The sequence below is a fragment of the Haplochromis burtoni genome, unplaced genomic scaffold (genome assembly GCF_018398535.1).
Source record: "Haplochromis burtoni strain Fernald_Lab_line unplaced genomic scaffold, NCSU_Asbu1 Contig_287, whole genome shotgun sequence".
In the NCBI taxonomy this organism is placed as follows: domain Eukaryota; kingdom Metazoa; phylum Chordata; class Actinopteri; order Cichliformes; family Cichlidae; genus Haplochromis; species Haplochromis burtoni.
Window position 1 is genome coordinate 756,293 of NW_024582648.1, and position 24,315 is coordinate 780,607.

The 24,315-nt window shown below is 41.2% G+C and overlaps 1 protein-coding gene across 2 annotated transcripts; it reads right to left on the reverse strand.

Moving 5' to 3' along the window:
* Positions 1-5,468: 5,468 nt before the first annotated feature.
* On the reverse strand, positions 5,469-23,642 carry LOC102306766 (EMILIN-3). 2 transcript variants are annotated; one of them, XM_005940267.3, is made up of 6 exons: positions 22,914-23,640; positions 12,539-12,661; positions 9,319-9,599; positions 8,781-9,127; positions 8,289-8,639; positions 5,469-7,645 (listed from the first exon to the last, which is right to left on the reverse strand). In XM_005940267.3, the coding sequence occupies exons 1-6, from the start codon at positions 23,096-23,098 to the stop codon at positions 6,500-6,502; spliced, it is 2,433 nt and encodes an 810-aa protein (XP_005940329.1). In that variant the 5' UTR covers positions 23,099-23,640; the 3' UTR covers positions 5,469-6,499. The 2 variants fall into 2 exon arrangements, with proteins under 2 accessions (XP_005940329.1, XP_042083810.1); XM_042227876.1 differs by lacking the exon at positions 12,539-12,661 and having other exon boundaries at positions 22,914-23,642.
* Positions 23,643-24,315: the final 673 nt, after the last annotated feature.

A 24,315-nucleotide genomic window follows, 5' to 3' on the forward strand; every position in this document is an offset into this window, starting at 1 on the left:
GTGTGTGTGTGTGTGTGTGTGTGTGTGTGTGTGTGTGTGTGTGTGTGTGTGTGCGCGCGCAAGTGCGAGACAAAGGGATTTGGCAGACGCACAAGAGCCTGGCTGGAGCAGTCACATCTTAATGGAGTCTGGGAAACACAAGGCTTTGGTATGCTAACGCCAGTGTCACTTAGCTGTCAGACCCACGCACAGGGGGCAGCTCTTAAGATCTCAAGAACTGTTTTGGCATTCACACACACGGGCATTCGTTATGATTCTTTTGAGTGTTGTGCCATTCAAAGGTTTTGCTCTCATCTGTTAGTGTCTTCACCTAACTATCTATACATACACACACAAACACACACACAGCTTTATGTGTGTGATCTATGTGCTGACACCATGCATTCAGGGGCCCATCGTCTCATATCTGGTTAAATCACATGTTTGAAAAATGGAGAACAGTGCCTTACCAGGGTGCACAGCCTGTGCGTGCGTGTGTGTGTGTTTGAGCCGCTGCCTGCACGACAGCAAGAAGCAGCAGAGTAGAGAAAGCAACAGCACCCATGTGTGGCTGTCGCATGGATTTGTAACATTCTTTGGTATTACATAACAGTCTGTTACAGATTCAGGTATGAGCCTTACTCCGGCATATGAGGAACCCGCTCCCCTTCGCCCTGTTTGACGTGCTTTTCTCTCGTCACGCTCCCACTTCTTCTGTCTCTTCTCCGGGTCACCAAGAGGACAAACCTTTGTGTAATCCCGCTTCCCAAGGGACGACAGAGGATCCAGCTGCTACTGGACACCAGAGTTCAAATTTACACTGCTGCAGTTTTTAACTTTTTTTTAATTATTATTTATGTATTTATTTTTTGCTCTTTTCAAGATCACTGTTTGTTCCGCGTGCAAGCCTGCGAGCAGCATGTGAGCCACGATGTCGCCTCTGCAACTCCTGTTATGTCTTTCCTGTCAGGAAACAAGACACGCAGCTGAGAGACAAGATGGCTGTAAACACATCTGTTTCCACTTCTCACATTATTCATCCCCCTTGACACTGTTGTGCTTTCTGTCTCAGTGTCCATCCCTTGCACTCCTGTCTGCCCTGCCCTTGTCACATCCCTGTCTATCAGCGTGAGTATTCCACGTCAGCGAGCCGGGCCCTTTCTCTCACCTCACCTCCTCCCAGTGTGGTCATGACTCCACTCTTTTCTGCTTTGTTCACATTTCCCGCTTTTTCCATGATTGTTTCATTTCTGATATCTGCCTGTCCATATTACATATACAGTGGGATGCAAAGGTTTGGGCAACCTTGTTAATAGTTATTATTTTCCTCTGTAAATCGTTGGTTGTTACGATAAAAAAATGTCAGTTAAATATATCATACAGGAGACACACAGTGATATTTGAGAAGTGAAATGAAGTTTATTGGATTTACAGAAAGTGTGCAATAATTGTTTAAACAAAATCAGGCAGGTGCATAAATTTGGGCACCACAAAAAAGAAACGAAATCAATATTTGGTAAATCTGCCTTTTGCAGAAATTACAGCCTCTAAACACTTCCTGTAGGTTCCAATGAGAGTCTGGATGTGGTTGAAGGTATTTTGGACCATTCCTCTTTACAAAACATCTCTGGTTCATTCAGGTTTGATGGCTTCCGAGCATGGACCTCTCTTTAACTCACACAACAGATTTTCAATAATATTCAGGTCTGGGGACTGAGATTCCAGAACGTTGTACTTATTCCTCTGCATGAATGCCTTAGTGGATTTTGAGCAGTGTTTCGGGTCGTTGTCTTGTTGAAAGATCCAGCCCTGGCGCATCTTCAGTTTTGTCACTGATTCCTGGACATTGGTCTCCAGAATCTGCTGATACTGAGTGGAATCCATGTGTCCCTCAACTTGGACAAGATTCCCAGTCCCTGCACTGGCCACACAGCCCCACAGCATGATGGAACCACCACCATATTTTACTGTAGGTAGCAGGTGTTTTCTTGGAATGCTGTGTTCTTTTTCCTCCATGCATAACACCCCTTGTTATGGCCAAATAACTCAATTTTAGTTTCATCAGTCCACAGCACCTTATTCCAGAATAAAGCTAGCTTGTCCAAATGTGCTTTAGCATACCTTAAGCGGCTCTGTTTGTTCTGAATCAAAGGAGCTTGCAAAGAAAAGCGTCTGGACTTCTTTAAGTTGCTTGAAGATGTTTCACCTCTCATCCGAGAAGCTTCTTCAGTTCTAAGGTCAAATGGTGGGGAGTCCCAGATTTAAACCTAGTGGGAGTGTCTCCCCACAGAGGGACAAAAGGACCCCCTAATGATCCTCTAATCACCTGAGCCAAGGTGTGAAACTGGGCGTGGGTCCCAGTCAGCCAGAGTTTTGGGTGAGCTCATTGTGAAACCTGGCCCCACCTTATCATGCGAATTCCTGAGGTCAGATGGCCCAGGATGTGAGTGGGCGTTAAGGCGTCTGGGGAGGGAACTCAAAACTGGATTATAGATGGCAGAGAGTTGGTCACCAGCGTGTTGCTGGGTCTGAACATCCCGGTGCATTTCAGATCTAGCAATAAGCTCAGACAAAAACTGGTTCACCCGAAAGACAAAACTCCAAAACACAGACTTAACAATGTGGTGTATGCTGTACAGTGCAGCGAGGAATGCCCAGACCTCTACATTGGAGAGACCAAACAGCCACTTCACAAGCGCATGGCACAACACAGAAGAGCCACCTCCACAGGACAAGACTCAGCAGTCCATCTGCATCTTAAGGATAAAGGACACTCTTTCGAGGATGCCAATGTTCACATTTTGGACAGAGAGGACAGATGGTTTGAAAGAGGAGTGAAAGAAGCCATCTATGTCCACTGTGAGCGACCATCTTTGAACAGAGGCGGTGGTTTACGACACCAACTCTCTGCCATCTATAATCCAGTTTTGAGTTCCCTCCCAGACGCCTTAACGCCCACTCACATCCTGGGCCATCTGATCTCAGGAATTCGCATGATAAGGTGGGGCCAGGTTTCACAATGAACTCACACGAAACTCTGGCTGATTGGGACCCACACCCAGTTTCACACCTTGGCTCAGGCGATTAGAGGATCATCAGGGGTCCTTTTGTCCCTCTTTGGGGGGGAAACTCCCACTAGGTTTAAATCTGGGACTCCCCACCATTTGACCTTAGAACTGAAGTCGCTTCTGTCTATCCGAGATTTTTCTTGGTCTGCCACTTTGAGCCTTAACTTGAACTGAGCCTGTGATCTTCCATTTTCTCAATATGTTCCTAACTGTGGAAACAGACAGCTTAAATCTCAGAGCAGCTTTCTGTATCCTTCCCCTAAACCATGATGGTGAACAATCTTTGTCTTCAGGTCATTTGAGAGTTGTTTTGAGACCCCCCATGTTGCTACTCTTCAGAGAAAATTAAAAGAGGAGGGAAGCTTACAATTACAACATAAATACTCTTTCTCATTATTGGATTCACCTGTGTATGTAGGTCAGGGGTCACTGAGCTTACCAAGCCAATTCGAGTTCCAATAATTAGTTCTAAAGGTTTTGGAATCAATAAAATGACAACAGTGCCCAAATTTATGCATCTGCCTGATTTTGTTTAAACAATTATTGCACACTTTCTGTAAACCCAATAAACTTCATTTCACTTCTCAAATATCACTGTGTGTCTCCTATATGATATATTTAACTGACATTTTTTATTGTAACAACCAAGGATTTATAGAGGAAAAATAATGACTATTAACAAGGTTGCCCAAACTTTCGCATCCCACTGTATAGTATTTTGCAAAAGTCTTGAGCCACCCTTCATTTCTTTATATTTTCCTGGGGAAATGTGAAACAGTTTTAACAGAAACGTGTGCAAAAACATAAATGGAAATAAGTCAATATTCTGTAAGACTACCTTCAGTCTCCAACACAGCCTGAACCCTCCTTGGCAAGCTTTCTTCAGGAATAATTCTTCAAGACTTCCTGAAGTACATTCAAGGCTCTTCTTTAGATAATGAGAGCCTTTTTATCCATTCTCAGCTTAATAGACCCTGCTAAGTAGCCACTCACTGTTGTACCTCTTTTATGATCTCTTCCATACATAGTGGCAATGTTTTGAACCAAAAATGTCGAATTTGGATTCAGTTCTCCATGAGACCTGTTGTCACTGGTTTTCAGTTGAGTTCCTATGTAATGTGGCTGTTTCACTTCTTTTGAATGGCTTTCTGACAGAAACAACCTTCCACAGAGGCCATTACTCACAAGGCTTCAGTGAACAGATGCGTCTCTGGGGTCCTTACAAGAATTTTTCCAATTTCACGCTGTGATATCTTTGATATTTTATGTAGTTTCAACTAAAGAAAAGGAAACAAATGATTTTAATTGCATTTTTTTTAAAGACTGTCAGAAAGCCTGGAGAACTTGCTCAAGACCACTTACAATATTTTCAAGGGAGTCTGGCTTCTGACTCACATCATGTACATATTTGGCTTTGGCTTTGACGTACGGCCACTCTGTCTGCACTGTATTGCTCCTGAAGCATTTTTTAAAAACTTTTTAAAAATCTAGCTTCTGGATTTCCTTATGCTGTGATTGCTCCATCCTGTTCTGGTTACTGTAAGATGTTATCTTTAAAAACTATGTGCTGACAGCGTACAGAAGGTCTGCTGACGACGCTTCAGTGGAGCAAGGTCAGCAGACCTTTTTACAGTTGATCTTTCCCAGCTTTATTCATTCATTGTGATTAAGTGTCACCTGATCTTAAAGTCTGCCAAACTCTTCACCAAGTGACTTTATTTGTTATCTGACTGCCGTGCAGCACCACAGTCTTGTGAACTGATTTGTTTTGCAGCTTTAGCACATCGTTCTCAAACTATTTCAGTCACGTCCGTATCAAATGAGCTCAGACTTTCATGCATCGGCTTGGTTAAGTCAGCGGGGTTGAACAGCTTACTCTGCTTAGTCAAGCATCAGATTCTTCAATCCTATATGCTTCACTGCAAATAATGATATATTTCTGGTCCCCATTACATGCTGGCAGCTACTTAATCACGGAGGGATGTTACTGTCTTTAACTATGTGCTGACTCTGTAAAACCTGCAGTGCAGCGAGCATATTGACTTAGTTGTAATTCAAATTATTTTTGCTGTTTTAATTATGTGGTAACTTTTTAAAAAAATAAACAAACAAACTCTTAGAAGGAGGAAGTTTACTGCTCTGTGAAGTGGACAGTTTAATGCAGTTTCAGCTTTTGTTTGCTGGTTACACACCCTTTTAATGAAGGACACAAACAGACTGTAGAAGAGTACAATGTTTTTCAGATCTTTTTAAAGAATATTGGGGTGAAACGGACAAAATCTTGTCAGGTACATTTTTATTGCCCTCTTCAGAGTAATGGGCTAGAACTGGCTGTGAAAAAATAATCATTATTCCAGTGTTACATCAGATTTTTATGAAGGTGTAGATTAAAAAAATTCATTAGGAATGCTTTCTACCGTGAAAGTTGTCATAACATACTTTATTTTTACAGGAATGGCTACACGTTAAGAAACAACAAAAAGAAAAAGGCCAAAAGGTTTCCAAGGTATTGATGGGAGAGACCTAGATGATGTTGTTTCTGCTAAACCACAGCACAGTGTGACTCAGTGGGGTCAAGGTAGCTCACTGAAGCTGAATTAAAGTGGAGAATTTGACGGCTTAGAGAATTTGGTTTAATGAGAAGTACTTACCACCCAACTTCTAATTAAAATAATTAAACAGAAAAATTAACTTGATAAACTAGATGATGTACACAGTTCCTTACGCTATAACAGATAAAGTTGTACTTGTTGTTTTAGACTTTCTCTACTGTCGACCACGCCGTGTTGTGTGTTCTCACTGCCCCCTAATGGTGAATTATGGAACTTCTCTGCAACTTTGAGCCAAGTGGCAGCAAATGAACACAACAGACAAAGCAGAGATATATTTGTACAAGGCATTTTTAAACGTGTAAAACAAACAAAGGTTTACAAAAATGCAAATAGCACCAAGTTGACATACAGTATTTTTTTAAACAACAACAGAAAAAACAAGGCAAGTGTCCACACAGAGGTTGTTGAGTGTGCTTCTCAGCAAAAACCCATAGCAGCACTGTGTTTTGCTGTTTTTTTTCTCTAATGCAAACAGTTTAATATCACAACAATCCAGTCACTTCATATAAGTTAAACAGGTAAAATGTCTAAACAAAACAATCATGATCAGAGAAATGCCCTCTAGAATAAAACCTTGAGAGAAAATATCGCCCAGCTATACAACCGTAGGCGTGTCTTTGTATTCTGTGTTGTCCTCTTCTCTTTCCAGATGACTCAACTAAACGCCCAGGACATCTGGAGGAACTGGGATGAGAAGCTCACAGGGAAATGACTTTCACTAGTTTGGTTAATTTGCATCTGTGCAGAGTGGGTTTAAAAGACAGGAGACAGAAGCAAATGAAGGCTAATAAAAACCACACTTAAGTCTTAATTTTTTTTATAGATTCTGTAGCTGAAATGCTACTGGTCTCCTTTGTGGTTGGCAGCATCCTTGGCCTTGCAGTCTTTGATGTCATCTTTCAGCTCAGCTAGCTGTTCTGCATGGATTGCCAAGGTACCGTTTACTTGGGACAGGTAGGAGTCAGAGTGTCTCTCAAGCTCCGCCCGGATCCGTTCCAGGTGATCCGCCAGCTCGCTCAGGTTGCTGCACTGGCCCTCTACCTGGGTCACCCTGCTATCGACATCCTTTACCTCTCTCTGCACTTCTATTGCTGTGCTGTGGCAGCCCCGTAGTTCCCCGGCCAGCTGTCTCTTCAATGCCATTAGCTCCCCTTTCAGCTGGACCAGTCGCCTCTCCCCAGCTCCAAGGAGGGAGGCTTGGTGGCCCATGAGTTTGGTGATTCCTTGCACTTGGTTGACGAGTTGGTGCTCTCTTTGTTCCCATGTGGAATTAGCATGTCCCACTTCACTTGCAATAAAGCTAAGAGAGTCCTTTAGGCCCTTCAGAGTGCGGTTCACAGAGTTGATGTTGACCTTTAGCAGTGTGATCTCTCCTTGGATAGACCCTTCTGTTTCCTCCTGGGCAATCCGGAAGAGCATGTTCTGAAGGGTGTTGTTTAAGCGATCCAGCTGGTTAGAGTGAGAGTCCAGACGGTTTGTCATCTTCTTTTCCATCTCTTTGCACTCGTCCTCTACTTGAGTGCCGCTGACACCTCCCGCTGGTGGCGTCGAGGGTGGGCAAGAGGTGGTACAGAGGAGCTCCAGGTGTTTTAACTGTTTTTGAATTCCATCCAGATCTCCTTCAACTCTCCTCCTCACCGACTCAATCTCGGTCTCCAGTGCAGGGACCACCTGCCCTTCCAGAAGAGCCGGGGCTGTGGCGTTACTCAGCTCCTCCACGGCCACAGACACTTTCTCCTCCAGGGTCTTCAGCTTGTCCTCAAACAGAGTCTTGAAACCATCCAGACCACCAGGAAACCCTTCAACCCCGTCAAAACTACCACTTGTGGCATTTATTCGGCCCTCTATGTCCACCAGTCGAGTCTCAATCAGGGTGTCTATGTGGATGGTTTGGTCGTTAAATGCGGTCTGGAGCTGCCTTTGTGACTCCGTCAAACCTTTAACCGACTCCTCCAGCAGCAACACACGATGAGACAGACTGCTCACCTGCAACAATTGATAACTCATTAGTTGTTGTGTAAACCATGTCATGGCCTAACAAACTGCACTCATAAATTATTACAATTTAGTGATGTGACCCTTTCTGGATTTCAGAGCTGGATTTGGAGCAGCCAAGGTATTTTTAGTACCTTTCTCCATAATAACATTTCAGTATAGTGTGTTTCAAAGATCTGAGAGGGAAACACTGGCTTTTTAGCACATATGGAGTCATCTCTAAGGGTGGAGAAGCACTCTTTTCACCACTCTGCATTTAATAATTAGTTATTATTTTTCTCCTTTTTTTAATCTTTTCTCAGGAATCTGAGATTAAAGTCAGAATTCTGACTTTAATTTCAGAATTCTGGAAAAGAAGAAAAAAAGATGTCCCCAACTTTTTTTCGGTGGCCCTAATCCTCAGACTGGTATTTTGGGAAATTTTTCTTTGAGCGTCAAAATTTGCAATAATGCAATAAGGTTTCAGCAAGTGTCAGGAGATAAAGCTTAGCCTAAACATTTGGAAAACAAAAACTTTTCAATTTCATATGTATGGATAAAGCACCAGAATTATTCGGGATTTCAATTAATAAGCAGATTACTGATTAGTTTATTGCTGTTATATTGTTATATTACAACCCCACTTATGTCATACCTGTCCGCAGCAGCTCTCAGTGAGTGTTAGACCCTGAATCTGAGCTTGCAAAGAACCCAACTCCTCCCTGAGTCCAGTTTCTCTGCCATCCAGAGATTGCTGCATCTGTTGTTGGCCATCCATGTGCTCCCTGTGGCACTCCCTCTGCACCTCCCCGATCTTCTGATCACAGTGCTTCTCGAGGCTCGTCAGACGGCGCTCAAAGCCATCCAGGATATCACCCCTTATATCTGCCAGCTTGATATCTAAGAGTTCGTCCAGAAGAGATCTGGTGTCAGGGCCAGGGATGGGCCTGCCTATAGCTCCTTCCAACAGTTTCTTCAGCTGGCCATCATGACCCAAGACCATCCCCTAAAGATGAACAGAAGTCAGATCAGAGACAAAATTGAATATTTATTGAAGGAATAAAAAAAAGAAATGAGGCATTATTTGTTTCAACTATGAAAAAAAAATGTATCAAATGATCGATCAGCAGGCATTATGGCACAGTACCTGAATCTCCTCTAGAATATGAGTCTTGGCCTGCAGCTCATCCCTAACTTCTGTCACTCTCCCTGCTAAATCCCCAAATCCAGTAAAGCCTCCTGCTCCATCCAACCCATCATGAGTCCCATCTGGGATCAGCCCAAATCCCACAGCAGAATCGGGCGCACGAGGTGTGTTCGGTAGCAAGGACACCAGAATTTTATTGGTGTCTTCGCGGAGTGATGTGCGTAGTCGGTCCTCAAGGCCAGTCACCACCCCATTAAGAGTGTCTAGACCCTGGGTAAGGCGACGCAGGTCCTCTTCGATGCGGTCCAAGCGCTCACCAGTTACACCTGAAATGCCATATTTGTTGCCTGTATTTTGAAGGCAAATCACAGAAAAGGGAACGTTTTAGAGACATTCATAAATATGTCAAATATGAGGGAAATAAGTGGTTTCAATTACAGAATAATGCGCAAACATTCAAAAACATTGCAGAGTTAATGACAGTCGTTAATTTAATACTCCAAGACTTTACAATAAACCAGTTGGAACCTCTTCTCACCATTTGTCTTTCCTGTGGGTATACCAGGGAAGGGTTTTCCTGGCTCCAGCTGGCCTCCTCCAGGCTTATGCTCAATAGGAGGTCTAGGGCCATGGGGGAAGCCCTTCACACTTGGGCGATGGGGAAGAGCTGCACCCTTGAAAGGTGGCATTGCAATATCTGGATGCGACGTGGGTCCATCGTAACAGTTTTCTCCAGAATAGCCGGGACAACATTTCCACTCGAGCTCGGTCACTGTTTTAAAACCAACCTTGTATTTTGGCTTGTAGAATGTCCTATACCTAAAGGAAATGTGATATAAATGTGCTTACAATAAGTGATTAAGCAAATGTTATGAGTGAAATATATCAGGTTTTACTGTTAGAAGTACTTTTTGTTTTCATCAATCATGAGCACAAATACAGGATGGAAAGATGGCGCTGAGCAGAAATAACAGGATTTGGTTGTTCACTATGAGATTAGACAGGGATTAGAGGAAGATTAAGAGATTAAGATAATCGCGGTGTAAATGATGGCATCAGGGGATTGGACCTGGGTTAGCACCCAACTTCATTGTTATTTAGTTTAAGCTGAATTTTCTATCCATTGTGAATCAAAGTCTCTCTTTACACACACACACACACACACACACACACACACACACACACACACACACACACACAGAAAATCCACTCTTGTTCCCATTGTGTCTTTCGAATGGTATACAGGGAGTGCAGAATTATTAGGCAAATGAGTATTTTGTCCACATCATCCTCTTCATGCATGCTGTCTTACTCCAAGCTGTATAGGCTCGAAAGCCTACTACCAATTAAGCATATTAGGTGATGTGCAACTCTGTAATGAGAAGGGGTGTGGTCTAATGACATCAACACCCTATATCAGGTGTGCATAATTATTAGGCAACGTCCTTTCCTTTGGCAAAATGGGTCAAAAGAAGGACTTGACAGGCTCAGAAAAGTCAAAAATAGTGAGATATCTTGCAGAGGGATGCAGCAGTCTCAAAACTGCAAAGCTTCTGAAGCGTGATCATCGAACAATCAAGCGTTTCATTCAAAATAGTCAACAGGGTCGCAAGAAGCGTGTGGAAAAACCAAGGCGCAAAATAACTGCCCATGAACTGAGAAAAGTCAAGCGTGCAGCTGCCAAGATGCCACTTGCCACCAGTTTGGCCATATTTCAGAGCTGCAACATCACTGGAGTGCCCAAAAGCACAAGGTGTGCAATACTCAGAGACATGGCCAAGGTAAGAAAGGCTGAAAGACGACCACCACTGAACAAGACACACAAGCTGAAACGTCAAGACTGGGCCAAGAAATATCTCAAGACTGATTTTTCTAAGGTTTTATGGACTGATGAAATGAGAGTGAGTCTTGATGGGCCAGATGGATGGGCCCGTGGCTGGATTGGTAAAGGGCAGAGAGCTCCAGTCCGACTCAGACGCCAGCAAGGTGGAGGTGGAGTACTGGTTTGGGCTGGTATCATCAAAGATGAGCTTGTGGGGCCTTTTCGGGTTGAGGATGGAGTCAAGCTCAACTCCCAGTCCTACTGCCAGTTTCTGGAAGACACCTTCTTCAAGCAGTGGTACAGGAAGAAGTCTGCATCCTTCAAGAAAAACATGATTTTCATGCAGGACAATGCTCCATCACACGCGTCCAAGTACTCCACAGCGTGGCTGGCAAGAAAGGGTATAAAAGAAGAAAAACTAATGACATGGCCTCCTTGTTCACCTGATCTGAACCCCATTGAGAACCTGTGGTCCATCATCAAATGTGAGATTTACAAGGAGGGAAAACAGTACACCTCTCTGAACAGTGTCTGGGAGGCTGTGGTTGCTGCTGCACGCAATGTTGATGGTGAACAGATCAAAACACTGACAGAATCCATGGATGGCAGGCTTTTAGAGTTCTGATGCTGGTCTATAAAGCTCTGAATGGTTTAGGACCAAAATACATCAGTGACCTCCTGACCCAGTATGAACCTTCCAGATCCCTCAGGTCATCTGGATCTGGTCTTTTATCAGTTCCCAGAGTCAGAACCAGACACGGAGAAGCTGCATTCAGCTTTTATGCTCCTTATATCTGGAACAAACTCCCAGAAAGCCTCAGATCAGCTGAAACACTCAGTTTATTTAAATCCAGGTTGAAGACTCACCTGTTCTCAGCTGCATTTGAATAAAGCACCAAATCCACACTTTTAAGCTTAAATTTCAAAACTAACATTTTAACTACTGATTTTATCTGTTTTGATTTTATATACTGTTTTGTTTGTTTGTTTGTTAATTAGTTAGTTTGTTTGTTTGCTTGTTTTAATCAATTTTAAATCATGCTTTTTATTTGTTTTTGTTTCTAATGTCTCTGTAAAGCACTTTGAATCACCTTGTTGTTGCCTTGCCTTGCTTTTGAGTGTCCTTGCAAAGAAAGGTGGCTATATTGGTCGCTGATTTGTTTTTGTTTTGTTTTTGAATGTCAGAAATGTATATTTGTGAATGTGCAGATGTTATATTGGTTTCACTGGTAAAAATAAATAATTGAAATGGGTATATATTTGTTTTTTGTTAAGTAATAGTCACCTGCACACACAGATATCCCCCTAAAATAGCTAAAACTAAAAATAAAATAAAAACTACTTCCAAAAACATTCAGCTTTGATATTAATGAGTTTTTTGGGTTCATTGAAAACATGGTTGTTGTTCAATAATAAAATTATTCCTCAAAAATACAACTTGCCTAATAATTCTGCACTCCCTGTATGAAGAGAAACTGACTAGACAGCACTTTGAGAGCAGATAGCAGAAAGGTACATCTGCCCAAGAACAAGTTAAAGCCAAGTTAAAATGTTTTTTTCTTATGCCTTACTTTCTCATGTTTTCAACAAATAATAAGAAAGCAGAACAACAGCTTTCCAGAATTTTTAATAAATAAAAAACAGATCTTAATCATTTCCATGCACAGAGACAGAATTGGTAACACAGACGTCCCTACATTTTATTTTATTTAGCAAAATAAATAAAAAGTTATCAGCAGTATCGCAGATGTGCATTAATAAGGGTAATATATAACACTAGAGGGCAGTATTGATGTAGAGTATGTTCTACATTGTGCTGCAGTTTGCCAAATATAAAGAAAGAACGACATATTTAAACATCATTACCAAACTCCTAAGGCGCAGACTGAACTGTAAAACATCTGCAGCATTGTATTACTTCGTTTGATTGACTCACATCACAACAGGACATTTCTGACCCCAGATACACTTGGTGGTATACTCAGCCTTCACGTAGGTTGCCACTCCATCCTGCATGATGCATGTGATGTTTCTCTGAACCACATAGGCGCAGTGGTTTCTGTGGGGAGAGCAGAGGGATGTTACAATGCACCAATAAGATGCCAACAGCCCCTGTTTTGCTCTGTGTCCATCACACTGACGTGTGTTAAAGTAAAACCTATTTAGATTTCGTAGAACAGCAACCACTGCAGAGACAAGTACTATAACTAACAGTGAATTTACAAATGTGGTTCAGCAGCAGCACTGTTAATTCAACAGGGCAGTATACAGTAGACTTAAACGGCTAAAACTATAGCCACTTTAAGATACAAAGCATGCCAGAAAAAGTAAAGCTGTAACTGCAAACTCTCAGTGTATTGAGGTCAAGAGGAGTCTGTTTTATTGTGTATAATTAAAACTGTTGGAGTGTAACAGGCAAAATTTAACAGAAAGCTATTTCTTCCATCAAAAGTGTTGAAAGTGATGAAGATGCATCATAAAACCTTCTGTAAGATACTATTGACTCAGTGTTTTAATCTTTGCTTTGTTGTGTTTAATCTTTTACAGCTCATTCTTCTTTTGGATTATGAATAAGCCCGTGTTGTTGTGTTTTTCTCTTTTTATTGGCACTTTAATAAAAAAAAACAAGAAAAGTTTGCTTTTGATCTAGCTGATAGATATTAATAAAAGATCAAAGAGAGCTTTTCATTGAGGAGCTACAGCTGCAGATGGACTGAGTAGGGATTCCTTTGCTCTTTTTCAATTTTTTTAATTTTTAATTTTGACATTTTAAATGGATTTTTTAGTTACTTATATTCCCAGTTACTTTCAAATACCCAGGCAGTGAGTTGTGTTTCAGTTGTGTGTGGAATCATAGATTGTGTATGAATGTATATATGAGGTAGCCACTTTGGCAACACCCCTTGGTTAGTGAAGTCCCGCTGCAAAGGCTTAAAGTGAGCTTTGTTGTTGTTGCCAAGTTGTTGTATTGGAACAGGATGATAAGGGTGAAGAGCAGCTCTGACTGAAAAGCTGAGGGATGCTGCACACTCATCAGTCAGTGAAGTGCAATTGCTAAATGAACTTCAGTTTACAAAAACGGCATCTTTTATATTCATTAAGACGAAAATAGCAAGTGAGGCCTTAAAGTCATCCAGAAAATATTTACTGATGTGGATAAGGAAGTTGAAGAGTCACTTTCCAATGGACTTCCACACAAGTGGAAGTCTTATTGAAACTACAGGAATTTCCCACTGGTGGAAGCAAGTGCTCAAACATTTCAACACAAGCTCCTTTATTCAAAAACTATTTTAAATACATGTAGTGTATGTAATTTGGGAATGTAGTGGACGAGGAGAGACCACCCATGAATTTTTACCCAGCAGGAGGAAGATATTCAGTCAGCATCAAAGACTGTACCAGAGTGTGTTGTGGTGTTGTTTGATGTTTGTGTGCAATGAATTCCAAACTTCATTGTTAAAATTAGATTTACGTGTTTTTCACATGCTTTACAAGTTGCAAATATATGCAAATGCACTGTGTCATGTTCAATTTCATACAATACTAGTCCAGTCCTGCACGAAAACCATGCAAATAAGTATACTGTACAGCCTACATAGTGTACTTTATGTAAGTATACTAAGAAAACTGAAAGTCCTTTTAGCTTGTTTTGCTTCTTTTAGTTACGTAGGGTAGTTGAGCACCAAAAACATTCACGGAGACTGTTTTCAATCCTGGAAGTGCTCAGATGTGCACTAACTTCACTGTAACAACTTTGAGCAGTTGTTGCATCACACTGAACTTTCCCTGTCTCACTCGCTCTCACTCTTCATAGCCAGTGCAGCTATAGCAACTGCTAAATGTTCCCCTGGCCTCTGTGCAACACAGGAAATGATGATCTGCTCTCTTTAGGCTCACATGTGAAGCATTTCTTACATTCAGAGGGGAGCATTTAGCAACACATGCGGCACTTAGCATTGCTCCACAGCTGTTTCAGGACTAATAGAAGTGTTCGGAGCAGCAGGGAGGGACACGGGGGCCCAGCCGGGTCTACATGCCAAGTTAACAGGTTCAGAGGGCTAACAGAGAGGGGAGGCTGTTAGAATGTGTGAGAAACCACTGCGCCACTGTGTCCTTCTGCAAATGTGTTGACAGTGTTTTCAGCGTGTGTGTGTGTGTGTGTGTATGTGTGTGTGTGTCACCACTCTCCCTGTGTTGACATATGTTAATAGCAGTAGAAGGTAGAGGGCAAAAGTTAGAATGACAGAGCTCCTTTCATACCAGCCTGACAACCTGCTGCCAGGTCATGGGTTGTTAAGGAAGTGGCAGTTACGACCTTAACTGATGTGGTATGATGGGAGTTCTTTAAGTACTTTTAACTCCCGCATGCAGTTTACTACTTGGTGCAAATGATTTTCTTAGCATAACAAAAAGGGGAACTGGCTGGAATAATGTATTAGGTCATTGAAATAAGAAATGCAAGCTTAACTTGACAACACAAATGATGCTGCATCATCTTTTCTGGCTAGTTTTTTTTATTTTTTTCAAAAGCTGGACTCCTGTAACATTTCTGTTGTTCTTAATAATTTGCTTTCATGCTGTTTTTCTTCTCCCTCTCCACCTGCAGGCTCTTTTCTTTACCAGGCCAGAGGGACTTTAAAACTGATCACTCCCTGTGCTGTCATCTGCTGTTCGCAGTGAGATCTATTGCAGACAATACACAGTTTTTGGCACCAAAGTAAATGACTTTTTAAAAAAAAAAAAAAGAGAGAGAGAGAGAGACGTAAGCAGTTAGATTCTTGTACAAATGTGTTTGTCAAAGTCACATGAAGATTTTGATAGCAATTTCTGCAATACAAAAGCTATAGATACTGTCAACCTGAATATTTCAGCACTATAGTGAATGGCTTCAGTATTATTATGTGATATAAATCAAATTTAATGCCTTTAGTTTTCTCATCTTACATCTTCAAGGAGCTTAAAGACTTGTCTCTGTGTAGCTCTTAAAAGCTGATAGCTGATAGTTGCTGATAGATAGATGTCAAACTCATTTTACATTGTGGGCCACATACAGCATATTTTGATCTTTAGTCGTCCCGACCAGTGAAACTACATGATAAATATGTAAAATTGCAGAAAAGGTTATTTTACTATCCTGTAATTATAATATATTTTTGTTAATTTACTGTGGACTCACTAATAGTGGGGACAAAGGAACTTTCCTGTCATTAAAATTGTTTATCTGTTAGTTATTTTGGAGTAGAATGAATGGCAATGGGGTTGGTTGGAAAAACTGTAAAACCTGTAAAAATACAGTTAAAAGTTTGAAATCTATGCACTCTTTCACATTATCTCAAGCTGTCCAGTGGGCTGAATTTCACTCTTCGCTGGGCCTGGTTTGGTCCCCAGGCCTTCTGTTTAAAACCCCTGATATAGAGAATAGTAAGTGTGTGACCGTTTTCACAGCTGTGAGATGTAACCCACAGACTTCACACCATGGCGAAAAGTGCAGCAATCCAGATGTACATGAGGGGGGGAAATGGTTCCCTGTCCACAGTTTTCTGTTTCTGCTTCACATTTTTTTGTCATTTTTCTGTCAGTGTCATTTGGGTCTATGAGTGAAATTTAATCCTCACTGTCTTCCATACAAGGGGGGTTTCTGGCTTTGTGAAACTCAGAGTTGAGTGCTGATATAAATCCCGTCCCTTTGCGCTGCGCTGTCGGTCAGGTCAGCAGCAGGTCGCCTTTGCTGTGTGAAAACCTGTTTTTACAAGACGAATGTTAAGTTTCAGCTTGAAAGCCTGAAAGCAATAATACAGTCAGCTGTTGAGAAAATGACATATACTCACGTGTGCAGATTTTATAGACACATAATCAAGCAATAAAGACCTTGCGTTTATATCTCACATCCACAGAGACCACTCAACTCTGCAAAAAGAAGACTACACAAACTTTATTCCAAAAATATGAACCCTCGATGTGGAAGTGGTCGTATATGAGCAGGAGCGCTGCCTTTAGTATTTGTTATTACTCTAGCCACTTCCAGCAGCTGCAGAGTAGGTGAGAACTTTGTTTGGGCTGCTTTTGTGTGTGGGAGGATGCCCAGCTGTGAGAAGGCTGTTAATCTGGACACTTTGGGGAAAAAGAATGAGAAGTCCTGATGTGTATGATATGAGATCAGAGAGCTATAGACAGAACAGTGAAAAGGTGAGAGAGGAGTGATAGCCTATTCTGAGCTTTTTCCATGCCTCATCTGTCAGCCAGTGTGGTACAAGGTCACTGCTGTTAAAAAGTATAAATACTTTCTGGTGTGTTTGTTGTAGAGCTTGTGGGGGACAGATGAGAAGGGTTGGCTGCCCATAAAGTACCACACAGTACAAGTCACCTAGGTCAAGTCGCGTTTATTTAAAGCGTATAGTTAAAAGCAAACAGCACTTCCAAACATGCAACACACCTGATCATAATCTAGAGTAGAGGTGAAGCTGCAGTTAGACACCATGGTGGCTCTAACACTGTAAAGCCCGAAACATTAAATAATTGCCAGAAAGTTAATATATATTTTTTAAACTGGTGAGTTTATTGAAAGTTATGACAAATTGAAAAAAGTCATTAACAATTAATTTGTTTTTAATTTGTATAATTTTGCTACATCCAGTATTTTTGTGCAATTTATTGCTCAAACACTTGTTGTGAAAAAAATCACACAGATGAAGCAGAGGTCTCAAAAACTCAGGTTACAGGGTTAATAAATGTATTCTAGTAAATAACCTATTGACCAGTACTATTTATTGCAGTGATGAGTTGGTGAGGCTGACGCATTGGCACAGGGAAGTCATGCCTCTAAATGCACAATCTCTGAAAAGACAAGATGTATGTAAGAAACGACTGACTACACACTAGTGCATTTTCCTATTTTATTTTGTAAATGTGATAATTCTGCACCTTCTCCCATCAATTTAGACTGAATTACTCATAAAGACTCTGGAAAAAGGAAGATTCCCAGACATGAGATGACAAAAACTGAAATATTTAGCCAGAACTTAGAGCCCGGTGAGCTCCAGACCCTGCCCATTATCAAGCATGCCACAGTGAAGCATGGTAATGGTATCATCATACTCTGGGGGTGTTTCGCAGCAGCAGTGACAGGGTGACCAGTTCAAGTTGAGGCAATGTCTTTGAAGATAGTGCACACAACATGGGACTGAGACATGCGTTCAACATGACAATGAAAGGGTGGTTTCTGGATGTCTATGATTGTCCTTAAATTCCTCAGAACAAAAAAAAAAAAAAAATCAAACCCTCAACAACGTTTCTGGAGAAACATGTAGCTAGCTTGTTTACATGTGTTTGAAACAATTTCATAGGAAAAGGGGAAGAACCTGCCCAATTCCAGATGTGCAAAGCCTGTCGAGACTTATGCAAGAAGACCTGAGCTCAGGGCTCCCAAAGGAGATATACTAAGTTTCACTTTCAGTTTTTGAAAATTCTCAGGGTATGTTTTTACTTTGTTGGTAAGGAGCAATAAATGGATATCAATGACACAGTAATCACTTTTTGGATGAATGAAAATGTTAATCTTCCAAATAATCTCTTTATTTTGGTAATAGTCATTTAACTTCACTTACTTAACGCTAAATATTTTTTTTGTGTGTGTTATATGAAACTAACAACTGATGTTTTTCAAAAGAAAGCAAAAAGAAGGCAGGGAAACACCCAAAACTGAAAGTCTCCAGTTGATCCCCACATTGACTGAACCACCCAATCCCCACTGAATACACAAACTGAATTTGTGTAAACTAATCTGACCTTGCACTCTTCCTTTTGAATCAGTATGAAAAGTCTTCATCTCCATTCACCACGACAGGAAAACTGCACTTTCCTTTGTCTCTCTGGTCTCTCTCCCTCCTCCTTACTCTGAGTATTGTCTGTTTTTGTGTCACTGGAGTATGGCATTTGTGACTGCTGGTCTGGTCCCACTGTAAATGTTTGAAGTATAGCGTTTCAGCTTAAAAATCCTTTCATAGCCTCCCAAGAGAAAAGCAGAATTCCCATCTCAAATTCACATGTGGAATGTGTTTGGAAAGTATTGTTGTGGCTACACCTCCACAGTTTGATGGGCCTGAACAAATCACCTCTCATTCACCCTTTCCTATAAATTTTCCTATAACTTCAGGTTATGTTTAATTAGTCACATCAGTGTTTCTCTTGCTGTGTTGTACGTTTCCCCTCTCTCTCATTCTATATATCACAAAGCTCCTCCGCCTTGCCTCATCATGTCAGGCTCTTTACTTTTCCCTATACTGCCTCAGTTGTTTTGACATGTGGCACTAAAGGGCTTACCTCACTCATTACTAACCACACTCTCACCTGTAGGAACTCCTGACTGCTTGACCCGAGTCCATTGCTTTTGGGTCTGACAGATTTATGAAGAGTGGAATGGATAAAGAAAAAAATATGATCTTTAATAGGACCATTGGTCTAACTCCAAGGCCCATCTCGTTTGATATATGCTTTTAATGAAGCCTATTTCCAGCCAACTGGCAGGTCTTGAGATTCCCATGGTCCAGGGATTATTAAAACTGTGCTTATGCCTAATGATTAGAGGTAAAGGCATGCTACTCCCAGCTTTAAGACCAAAGAGATCACTTTGTCATTTGGAGACAGGGTCAGCTCCAAGCCAGCTCTAGTCATTATAGCTTAAACTCAAGTGACTACACATGCTTACATTTTGGAAATTAAGCTGTTAAAAGCAACAACATAAGCTTGTGTACATGTAGATGTACTGAAAAAATAACTTTACTTATCCTCAGGCATTTTCCAAAGTACATAATCTACTTTGAATAAGCTCTCTGTGCTTCTGAAAAGAACGGTTTCAAACAGAATTATTAGATTTACAAAGAAAAGGGGTTATTGTGTATGCAATAAGAGTGAAACAGTGTAACTGTGATACTTTATTTAGCTCTACACATAGGCCTGATACACTGAAGAGACCAGAATATCACTCATATGTAACCTGCAACACAAATCTCTTCACAGGCAAATAAAAATAGAACTATTCTCTTTTTATTCAGAGGCTTTTATGAGAAGATCTTTTGATCTGTGTATTAGCCAAGTATGAAGGTAAGAGTCACAGGCTATCAGCCAGACTTAGCATAAAGACTGAAAACAAGAGACACGGCAAGTATAACTCTATCCATTTATTGATTCCCCTTCTGCCCTATTTTTCCTGCAAATTTCTGTAAATTATAAAATGCAAAAAAAAAAAAAAAAAAAAAGCCAGACTGCATTCTTACCAAAATGCTAATCTTTTTATAAACCAGGACATTTTTATGCCTAAATCTGCTGACTAAAAACAAAAGTGAACAATAACTTTACTTTTTGTTGTAAATGTCTTTTAGTCTTAAAAAGTTAAAGCACACCTGTACATGCCAGCTGTGGCTCATTGGAAGACTTTTGCATAAAAATAACAAAGCACTGAAATGTAGATGCTTTACTTTAATGATGTAAGTTGTCAGTTACACTTTGCTTGGGATAATTATTTGGAAATTCGCACCAGAATCAACACCCTATCCAATTAACTACAAACTGAATCATAATCCAACCTCATTAAATACCTTCAATATTTTATAAAAAGCAACTAATCCTTTTCACTGTTCTTTCATAAACCTGAGTACTTTGGCAGATGGATTTTAAAAGAAAAGTGTCAGGTAGCTTGGGAGTTTGCTGCATGGTCTTTTTGACCCTTAGCAGGAGACCGGCTCCATTCTTGCTCTCCACTGGACATTCAAGATAAACGTACAACAGCAACCTCTAACCTTTAACCTCTGCTAACTTACTGACCTTTCCCCCTTGATCTCTGTCCCATACATCAAAGAAAAAGCCCTCAGATATGTCTGTAATCTGATTGGTAAAGACATGTGGCATCTCCCAGGATGCTGTTTGATTTATCCAATACCCATTTCCCAGTGATGACTATGTATGACTCTTGGCACCTGTTCACTGGTGATGTGTGAAAAATAGTCATTGTTTTGCTAATCCTAAAAGAATTTCCAAAATACTCAAAAAGCAATTTCTTTCACTCATTTTTTCCTCTTTCCCAGACCTTGTATTAAAAACATAAATCACAAAATCTGACCTTCCTGAGCCACAGTTTAACCTTTGGAAGAAAATTAGCTTCTTTGCAATAGAGCTGTGACAGGTACAGTACTGTAACTGTCTAAGATGTCACAGTCACCCACTGGGGGGCCATATATTTTTCTTACAGAAGCAAGTGGTTGCACCGAATGAAGGAATGACTGTGAAATCAAATCACTCGCTTTGCTGCCAAAATACAGACAATAATTCAACATGAAGACAAAAAGTCTGAGGTGTTCCAACAGCTGAGAATTTTTTAAGTCTCGTACTAAAAATCCAGTGAGGTTTTGCCAATGTGTGAGTGTAGTCAAGTTAGAAAGAGGAGTTAGACTTTACATGCTGTAAATGCGCTCCGGTGAAGTCCTTTAGTTACACTTAAATAGGCATTCATAAACACACTCACTCACTCACTCACTCACTCACACACACGCACACACACACACACACACACATCATCATAACGTGTTATTTTAAAGTGTCTATTTCCATTGACCAGTCAGGCTGACAACAACTGAGCTCATATGTCTGTAGTGGTGGTCTGACAGCAACACGTCCCCAGAGGCTACTGTGTCTAAGATGTGCCTGCAGCTCCTATATAAAACTATAGTTGGACTCTCAGAAACAAATGGAGCAATACTACCAGTTACCAGCGACAAGCAGTTCCTGACTGTATTTCATTATTGATCAATTTGTTTTGACTGGAAAGTCTATTACATCTGGCTAATCAACTAATCTTGTTGTGTAAGATGGAAATCTGGCAGTTTGGCAATTTAAGCTTCAGCTCCCTGTGACTCCAAAACTGTCATATTTATAGATTTGTGTTGCCAATTCTCTGAAATCGCATACTTATGTTCAGAATTTTAGGGCATATGAATGTTGGTGAATAAATACCTCCGGAAACACAAGATGAATGTCCATTAGAAACAATTTATACAGATAAAGTCCAGTTCTTACCATATAAAATTGTACAAAATATATGGGGGGCAAGAGTCTGATTGTATAAATGTATTTCTGCAAGAGTTGTGTTAAGTAAGAAGTTATTTTAGTTAGTCAATTAGGTCAGTTTTTTTTTTTTTAAAGTGGCAATCTTATAATAGCTGGGGAAAATCCAATATTCAGATTAACCGAATAGTGAGCAAAATGTAAGGGGATGAAAGTAATATATTCAGTTTTAGAGTTAAGTGAGAAAGTTAAAGGTGTAGACTCAATATAGACACTGCATTCAGGTTGAGGGATGCTGAACAGTCTGTTGGGTGGAGGTGAGCATACATGGCAGACTAAGTGGGGTTGGGCAATCAGCAGTCTTCTGTGGCAGTTTGAGTGAAGCAGCAGGTAGCTGGGGAGCTGTCCAAAAGCATAAATGCTCTTGTGGGAAGCCAAGCAAAAGAGAAGGGGGGGAGGAAGAGGGAGGAAAAACCAAAAGAGCCCTGCGGGCCAAACATCAGGCATCAGGCAAAATATATCCACAAGTCTGTTTCATCTCAGAACTTCATTCAATAGCGTTCATAACTTACTGTTACTCTTCTGTGTGTGTGTATGTGTGTATCATCTTTACAATATGTATCTGTCATGCAGTAATTAAAAGCAGATGAACACCCCTCACCTTTGTGTTAAATCTGGAAAAGTTAAATAATTTTCTACTTAACTCAGGGTAAGTTCATTTGAAATCAGTGTCTGCGACTGGAAGCCAGTTGTGCCACTCCCTCCTGACAGTGTGTGCCCAGCTGTACCATAAATCTTGCCCCTAATTGAGCCCCCTTGCCCCCCCACCCCTTTACCACACACACATACAGTGACTGTGAGGAATCAATACCCTTGTCATCAACTCTGCACCCCCTCGCTGCACCATAATGACCGTCATGATGGCTTTGTTTTCACTGTTGCTTCGTTGTTGCACTATAGTGTTTATCCCCAGCCACAGATGGTTTTAGGTGTGAACCACAGAAAAGAGGCTGATTTTGAGTAAGACAGAAACAGAACGTCAATTCAGGGATCTGTTACCAAGCTGATTCCATAACTAAAAACATATTTCTGCAACTCACTGGTGACATGGGTTTCTCGAGGGAAATACAGTATTAGGTGGGTCCTGCTTGAACTCCAGCTACTTGGAATGATTTTAGAATTCAATACCCTGCACCTTGGAAACACAAATAAAACATGCATCTGTTCCTGTTATGTGTCCAAGGTGGAGAACTTACTTGTGACGGGTCATGGGCTTGTTTGGTGAGTGGTGAGGGTTGAGTCCAGCCTTGTAGAGGTTGTATCTGTTTCCATAGAAAGGGTTGACATGGCCTCCATAGAAAGTCCCTTTACTGTGAACAACAGAGAGGAACACTCCCAGGAGAAAAACCTGTGCTATTAGCTGGCACAACTTGGTCCGCATTTTGTTTTTCTAAGTCTTTTCCAAGGCTAATCCAGAGTCTCAAAAATTCAACTGTCAAGAGGAGAGGGGTTCAGAAGTGGTAGTCTCTAGCTCCTCTGGGTGTTGTGTTGCTCCTTGGCACATGGAAAGTCTTGTTTTCTTCAGTGGGCCCTGGAGGAGACGTGCAGTCCAAACAGCTCTAGCATCAGCAGCATCTTGTCCTGTACATCTTCAGGTTGCTCACTAACAAAATTCTGAGCACGCAAGACGGAGCAGGGGGAAAACTGATGATACTGAAGAGGGAGGGGGAAGGGAGAGGGGAAGGAAAACAACACAAAGGTGTGCTGGAGGAGGCGAAAGAAGAAAGATGAGCGCAAGAGAGAGCAAAGAAAAGAGGGAAGATAGTGTCAGTCTGTCTGTTGGAAAGTTTCAGCTCCATATACACAAATACTGTGTAGGAAACCTGCTGCCGAGGCTCGACCCTCTAAGTAATCTGCTCTCTGCACGAGTGAGGGTGTGTGTGCAAGCAGCAATGTGCTGCTCTTGCTGCCTCTGAAGGGGCAGGCAGACAGCCTGTATTTGCATATCCCACCCCAACTCCAGCCCGGTGGCTCGCACAAAGAGGGGGACTGACTGATATCAATTGATGTCCTGCTCTTCTTTCTCTCTCTATTGCACCATCACAAAAATACAAAGTTGTACATGGAGATACTTCACTTCAAAGCAGACTCCAATAAGCAACAAAAAAAAGCCGCTGTCCTATTCTGTTTGAACTTTTTTCACCCACCCCCCATCAAGCATTTTTAGTTGTTGTGTATTCAGTCCTTGAAAGATTTTATTTCTTTACCCAGTTCTTTTCTTTCTCCATCTGCTCTGGGAGTGGCTGTACATCAAAGCATAGCCCCAGTATGCAGTGCCATGTGCGTGGCTATGGCTGCAGCCAGCTAAGACGCTGTAGATCTGGACACAATGGACCTCCTCCTTGCTTCACTGCGGTCAGTCATTAAATATCCCAGCCACAGCTTCAGTTGAGAGTCACGTCCCAGCCCCCCACTTATGTCTTACTGCACATCCATGTGGTTCTTGAATTCATGCATAAATGCCTGCGTCTCTAAAGAGTATTTCCTGGGATTTAATCGAATCAGTTCAGTTTCTATGATAAGTGAGAGTGATTGTCCTCTATAAATTTTTCGTGAGTTGTAAAGATTTACATTACATAAACCTTTAGTAACAGGAGA